Source organism: Acinonyx jubatus, chromosome A1 (assembly GCF_027475565.1).
Source record: "Acinonyx jubatus isolate Ajub_Pintada_27869175 chromosome A1, VMU_Ajub_asm_v1.0, whole genome shotgun sequence".
NCBI lineage: Eukaryota > Metazoa > Chordata > Mammalia > Carnivora > Felidae > Acinonyx > Acinonyx jubatus.
Window position 1 is genome coordinate 25,063,944 of NC_069380.1, and position 7,788 is coordinate 25,071,731.

Sequence of the window (7,788 nt, forward strand, 5' to 3'; positions counted from 1 at the left end):
CAATTCCAGTTCTTAGTCTGGAGGCAGAGGAAGCTGTGCTAAGTCACACTACTCCTGCTCTGTGGAGCCATCCCAGTTACCACAACAAGCTGCCTCCTCGGAGAGGGGGAGGTAACCCACCAGAGACAATACTACATGTATTTAGCATCATGCTTGTCACATAGTAAACACTCAATAAATTTAAGCTACTGTCATTTATCACTTTATTATTATCCCTATTTGTGAGCAATAACAGAGTAAGTAAATCTATAAATCAGAATCGATAGTGCTCTTTTTTTTAACGTTTATGTATTTATTTTGAGAAAGAGAGCATGCGCACTCATGCATATGCATGCGTGCAAGTGAGGGAGGGGCAGAGAGAGAGAGGGAGAGAAAGAATCCTACGCAGGCTCCAAGCTCAGTGCAGAGCCTGACACAGAGCTCAATCTCACGACCGTGAGATCATAACCGGGGCCAAATTCAGGAGTCAAGTGCTTAACCAACTGAGATACCCAGGCACCCCCATAAGCTATCTTTATAAAACTGGATTTCATTAGTAGTAAAATTTAGTTCTATTCAGACTGTGACAAAAGTCAAACATGTAATGCTATCCTCAATGTTTACACAATAGCTAAGGGGGAAGGAGAGGTGGGTCAGGCTCAGATTTGAAAACATACCAGAAAGCACCGGGAGACTGGGCTAAGGTAAGGAAAGCTGGACAGAGTGCTGCTGCAATGTGCTCATCAGTACATTCAAGACAGCTAAAGACTCAGTGAACTTGAAGACAGTGCACTAAAATCACCCAATAGGAAACATAAAGAGGAAACAGAGTGAATAAATAAAAACCAAACACAATATCCAAGAACACAGAGATGGCATCATATTATCTAGTACATGTATAAATAGAATCCCAAAAGGAGAGAGAACAGGGTAGAAAAAATTTTTTTAAAAAGATAATAGTTGAAACATTTCCAATAAAAGACAGCAAACTACAGTTCTGAGAAGCTCAGAGAATCCCAAGCAGAATCTCTCTATCTCTCTCTCTCTCTCTCACACACACACACACACACACACAAATACACATGTACACACATGATATTCATACTCCTAAAAATAAAGTTTAAAAAAATATGCTAGAAGACATAGGAAAAAAGACATATTATATACAGAAGAATGAAGATAAGAATTAAAAGAATTACAACAGACTTCTCACCAGAAATTAAACAAATCTTTTAAGAAATAAAAGAAAAAAACCGTCAATCCAGAATTCTTAATCTAGTAGAGTATCTTTTTTAAATGAAAACGGCTGTTTAAACAAAGCTGAGAAAATGCATTTCCAACAGTCTTGTACTACAAGAAATGTTAAAGGCAGTTCTTCAAAAGCAGATGGAACATAATACCAGATGGAAAAATGGATCTTAAAAACAAGCCAACAAAAAACTAAAGGCTCTAGAAATAGTTAAAATAAAAGCAAATATGGTATTTTTTTTTCTTTTTAATCACTCAGAAAGATAAATGTCAAAAGCAAAAATATATCAGGCTCAGTCAGTTAAGCGACGACTCTTGATTTTGGCTCAGGTCAAGATCTCATGGTTTGTGAGTTGAAGCCTCCAGTTGTTCAGGCTCTGCACTGACAGCACAGAACCTGCTGGGGATTCTCTCTCTTTCTCTCTCTCTCTCTCTCTCTCTCTGCTCCTCCCCTGCTCGTGTACTCTCTCTCAAAATAAATGAACGTTTAAAAAAATATTTATCTTCTAAATTACTTTACAAAAGAAAATCATATGAAAACTCTAGATACTTGAGAAGGTAGTGTAGATATTCCAGACAAAGTCTGTAGTCTAGATGTTGTGAGTAAACATGATCATGTGAATATATGAAAAAACATTCTATTTGATTACTTCATGTACAAATACTAACTACTTTTCAAGCATGAGGACTTTTAAATACCAGAAGCAAAAGGAGGCTTCCCGTCCTGTTCCCTTGTACTCACTAATACAAAACCATTTTCTCTCAAACCAAGCAAGCGAGAAGCCACATTAACTGAAACAACTACTTTTTTTTTTTTTAATGTTTATTTATTTTTGAGAGACAGAGTGTGAGCGGGGGAGCGGCAGAGAGAGGGAGACAGAATCTGAATCAGGCTCCAGGCTCTGAGCTGTCAGCATAGAGCCTGACGCAGGGCTCGAACTCACAAATCGTGAGGTCATGACCTGAGCCAAAGTCGGAAGCTAACTGACAGAGCCACCCAGGCGCCCCCAACTGCAACTAATTCTAAGAAACAATTTTTTAAAGAAACAAAACAAGTTACTTTTTAAAAGAGAAAGAAAAACTGGCCCCATTAGGTACATTTCTTCAGCTGTCTTCTTTTCTTAAAGCACCTGGAAGAGAATGGAAAAGCAAGAAGGGGTGTGCTGGGGTCACAAACTTTCCTGTTCTGACCTCTCATTCACTCCTGCCTCTCCTGGCTGGCTCGGTCAGTAGAGCATAGACCCTGGATCTCAGAGTCGTGAGTTCGAGCTCAAGCTCCATGTTGGGCGCAGAGATTATTTAAAAAAATAAGTAAGTAAAAAAACTGACTCTCATTAACTCATTCACTCCTGAGTCCTCTGGCACACTATACCATACTGTGCTAGCTTCCAGATGGAGCATTTACCATCAGAGAGAGAACAGCACAAATCTACGTACCTAACTGGCAGTCCTAGAGAGCTATTGTATAGTTTGTGCAAATGGTACGTTAACATATTAAATAATAATTATAATAAACAATCAACCTTGCCTGACCAGCTAAGCAGGTCCAGGAAAAAACCAAATACACCTTTCTCTCCCGAACTTTATTTCTTGTACATTTCCGGGTTGGAGAAAATCACTTTCGTAATCTAAACAATTCATTCCCTAAATGAAACCTGATGTTACTTTCTCTGCTTGAAGCAAATCATTGAAGACGTATAGATGGAATCTCAGAACCTTCAAGGCACTTAACGTTTTCTTTTCTTACCTTTGGTCTGAGTGACACCTATACCAGCATAGGATCACAAGATTCTAATCTACTCTTTCAAGTTATCAATCATGTGGGGAGAAAAGCATATGAATAATACAGTACTTACAGCTCGCTTGCCATGTGCACTTAACATACGTGATTTCACTAAATTCTCACAATCACAACCCCTCATCAGACAGTAAGCATATTATAATCCCCATTTTTTAAAGAAAAAAACAGGGGGCGCCTGGGTGGTGCAGTCGGTTAAGCGTCCGACTTCAGCCAGGTCACGATCTCACGGTCCTTGAGTTCGAGCCCCACGTCGGGCTCTGGGCTGATGGCTCAGAGCCTGGAGCCTGTTTCTGATTCTGTGTCTCCCTCTCTCTCTGCCCCTCCCCCATTCATGCTCTGTCTCTCTCTGTCCCAAAAATAAATAAACGTTGAAAAAAAAAATTTAAAAAAAAAATAAAATAAAGAAAAAAACAGGCTCAGAGAAGTTAAATATACTAAGAACAAACAGTCTTTAGGAAAACAAGTTACAATTCATTTCAGGTAAATTTCAGGGTTAATTACTGCAGCATTTATGAAGAACTACTAAATTCAGCAGAAAGCAAAAGGCCCTCACTACTAAAACAGATGAATCTTGGCTACAAGAAACCAGTCTACCTAATATTCTACTTCAAATTCTTTTATCTAACACCAAAAAAAGAGAAAGATATAACTTCTTTCCAAAATATGACCAGTTCCTCTTCATAAAAGAGAAAGATATTTTCTAAAAAAGTTAACAGCTTTACGGTATTTACTGAAGCATCAGCTGGCCTTTTGCTATTCAACTAACTTGCTCAATGCCAGCTGTTCAGGAAGTAATTTATCTTGTGAGAACTGTGAAACACTGCAGAAAATCCTTTACAGATACGCTGTTTGGAGAAAATAAAAACTGAGCCATTCTTTTTTCAGCACCAGTGTTAAGAGTGGTAACAGACAGGGGAACCTGGGTAGCTCAGTCGGTGGGTATCCGACTCTTAATCTCGGCTCAGGTCATGATCTCACAGTTCGGCTCGTGTGTTGGGTTCCATGCTGACAGTGCATGGAGCCTGCTTGGGATTCTCTCTCTCCCTCTCCCCCCCCCCCACCTCTCTCTCTCTCTCTCTCTCTCTCTCTCTCTCTCTCTGTGTGTGTGTGTGTACCCCTCCCCCACTTGTGCTTATGCTCTCTCTAGAAATAAACATTAAAAAAAAAAAAGGGTGGTAACATAAAAAAATTCAATTCCAGTCTTCCCATCAGACATAGAAACACTTTTAGTAAAGGGAAACAAGGGCTACAGATAGCTGAAAAACAATGATCCCCCTGACAGATGCCCAGACAGGAAAATAAAGGCCATTTCATTCTCACAGAAATCCCATACGTACACTGCATATACCAGAACACCTTCACTCAACCCTTGAACCCGTCAAGCTCATCTCCCACCTGTGACTTTGCATTGCTTTTTCCTCCACCTGGAAGGTTACTTCTCTAATCTTTGCAAGGCTGGCATTTTGTTTTCCACCGTGAGTTCTCGCCTTAGACTGTCACTTTCTTAGAGAGGCTTCCTTCCTTGTCTAGAGCATACCTCAATCCCTTTCCGTCATACTATCTTGTTTTATTTTCCTTATACCATGGATCATTGTCTGAACTTACCCTGTTCTTTTCTACAAGCTCATGATCACAATTATGTTAGCTCCATGAAGCTAGGGAGCTTGATTTGCTTATCTTTCTAGCCTCAATTCCTAGCCCAGAACAGGCACAAAATATATGTTATATTAAACAACTGCATGAGATTAACGTGGATACTATACTGCATAAATACGAAAAAAAAAAAAAGGATGAAAATGAAAGATTCCATTTACTTCACTCCAAAACCTTTCCTTTGCGTTCAACGAGAATAGTAATAGTTTATGAGCTAAGACAATAAAAGCAAATTGGGTTACTTTTCTTGTGGACTATGTTCCCCACAGGTGCTGTGATGCCCAAGCGTCCTGCTTCTGTAACAGGCCAAATCAACTATAACCGGACTGGAACATTTATAGAGCAAACAACTTCTGTTATCCAAAGCATAAAAGACTTTGATAGCCAAGTCAAAGAAATTTCCACCTGTTTACTCATTTATTTCAACATTGCATCCTACAGGTGAACAGAGAAACCCAAGAAAGAACACCTGTATTTTATGGCAGAGGACATTAACAGTGAAAGTGAACTTTCAAAGTTCTTACTCTCTAGAACTTGAGGGTAGAAAAAAATAGTTTAAGTCTCTAAAAACAATCCACCTTTGGACACAATCCCAAATCCTGTAAAATGAGTGCTTCCAACATAAAAAAAAAAATTATTATTAATAAAACAATAATCCTAAACCTGGGCCTCAAACCAGAAAAAAGTCTGTCCATCTGACAATTCATAAGATGTTCTTTTTGATATTGTAACTACTTGAACTGAATTACACAAGCGATAATATGCATAACAACCCAATAATAACTAGGATTAAAAACACTGACACCACCGAAAGCCAGCATTACCTAATAATGCACTGACCCAGCTTTCAAAGAAAATTCTTTTCTATTGCTCGGCTATCTGTCAGATAAATCGATCTCCCATAATCTGCACTTGATGGAGAGCTCATTGCTCTGTGTGCGCTGAATGAAACCCTCACTCGGGATCAAGTTTTTGTCTCTCCAAGTGCCCCATGGAAAAAGGAAGCTGGGTTATTCATTAAGGCGGTAAATGAATACTAATAAGGAGGCTGTCCTGAAGCAAAGCACTTCGGGGGTCGGTGCCCTCTCCTGGGAGATGGTGGGCAGCAGGATTATGCCTCAGCTGATAGCACGGATACCTGGGGCAAGACGCCCACGGCAAGGCTCCCAGCCAACCGTCCCACACCGCAGGCGGAGGGCTGGGTGCCCGCCAACACCAGCCACTGGACGCCCCCGCAGTCGTCCCCGTGCGAGAGTAGAGTTGGCAGTCGCCGGCAGAGCCAGGCCTGACAGCCCGGGAGGGTGAGGCGCCTCTCCCACCGGAGCCGCCACCGTGGCCGGGGAGGAGGGAGAAGAGACCGCGGGCAAGAGTCTGCAAGGCCGGAGCCCACGACACGCCGAAGAAGCATTCCAGCTCGCTTTCTCGCCGCCCCAGCCCAATCCCAGCCCGTCACCTCACCTCGGCCGGCACAGGCAGGTTCTCCACCGCCGCCTTCAGCTCCAACACCGAGTCCGTCTGCCTGTCGGTCAGCGGCGCCGTCGTGTCGGGTCTCCGATCCCAGAGAGCCAGCTTCTCCCGAGCGTCCCGCTCTGCCGCCGCCTCAGGCGGCAGCAGGAGCGCCGCCTCCGCCATCGCCGCCGCCCCTGCGGCCCTCAACAGCAGCGGGGTGGAGGAGACCCCCACAGACAGGCCCTGGCCACTTCCGGGGGAGCCGGGGCTTCCAGCAAGGCACCGGCGGCGGGGCGGAGCGGAATACCCTGACTCCGGAAGTGCTTCTACAGTGTGTGTGGGCGGGACCGAGGCCAGGACAGACGTGGCTCTAAACGGGGTACAAATATTTCCGGTTGGGAAGGCTTAGAGGGAGAAGAATGTGGGCCCTGACGGAAATAGATGTGCCCCTACCGGAAGTCTCTTCCTCACCTTCAATAACTTTATTGTAATGTGTGTTCAGGTTATTGACAATTGAGCTACGCGACCCTGCCGGCAGAGGTCCTCCTGGGCTCCCGGATCTACTCACTGCTTCTGCTCACTGCCGAGTAGTCTGGGTGGGGTATGCGGTCTCTGATTTCCGTGGAGACATGTGACAGTTTCCACCGCCTAGATCACGATCACAGTATAAAATTTTCCAACATCCAGCAAGAAAGCCAACTTCAGAAAACACATAAGAATTCAAAAGATTTTTGAATATCAAACACCATTAATAATACTAGATAACTGGAAACAACCTAAATGCCCAACATTGAAGAACTGGATTAATTCATGGCACAGACATGTAATTGAAATACTATTCTGTCACTTAAATCATGTAGTTTTTGAGCAACAGAACAATTATGGTATTGCATATATGTAAAAAAGTTATATATTCTATAACTTATAGAATAAAATAAATATCTGTGAGTCCATATTGATAAATAAATGATTGAATAAATAAGCGGGGGAGAAGGGATAACTCTACAGAGGAATTCCAATCAATAAATGTAGAATGAGGGAAAATAGTAATAATTGGCAGGCAAGATCTAACAATGGATTCTAAAATTAATGCGTGAAACTTGGACGAGAAACAGAAATTGTAGTGTATCAAATGATCTCCGCAAGATATTTATTGATAGCAATGGGGGGAGGGATATTAACTTTACAGTGAAAAAACCTGGCAAGTATTACCTTAAGCAAGCCATGGAAGTCAACATCATCACCATGAATCCTTTCCAAAAATGCAAAACTACATTCTAATCATGAAAAAAACATCAGATAAACTAAAAATGAGGGATAACCTGCAAAGCAGTTTAACGGTATTCGTCAAAGGTCTTAATGTCATCAAAGACAAGGAAAAAACCAAGGGAATGTTACACATTGAAGGAGAGGAGGGAGCCATGGCAGCTGGATACAGTGTAGGAATTTGGATTCGATCCTGGGACAGAAAAAGGGAAAACTGTAGAACAAAATATAGATATTTTAATAATGTCTATAATTTAGGTAATAGTAGTGCACCAATGTTAATTTCCCAGTTTTGATTATTGTATGTGGTTATGTAAGATGATAACATTGGGGGAAGCTGAATGAAAGGCACACCTGAACTCTGTACTACTTTTGCAACATTTCTGACGTCT

General features: G+C 41.9%; 1 protein-coding gene across 3 annotated transcripts in view; it reads right to left on the reverse strand.

Annotated features, from left to right (window-relative positions):
* COG3 (component of oligomeric golgi complex 3) overlaps positions 1-6,502 on the reverse strand; it is a 70,618-nt gene extending 64,116 nt beyond the window's left edge. The window contains exon 1 of one of the 3 annotated variants that reach the window (XR_008295561.1): positions 6,140-6,502. Coding sequence is in view for 2 of the 3 variants with exons in the window: in XM_027064870.2 (XP_026920671.1) it covers positions 6,140-6,313 (174 nt within the window). In the remaining variant the exon portion in view is untranslated. The remainder of the gene's footprint in view (positions 1-6,139) is intronic. The other 2 variants (XM_027064870.2, XM_015068867.3) reach the window with 2 other exon arrangements.
* Between the last annotated feature and the right edge of the window lie 1,286 nt (positions 6,503-7,788).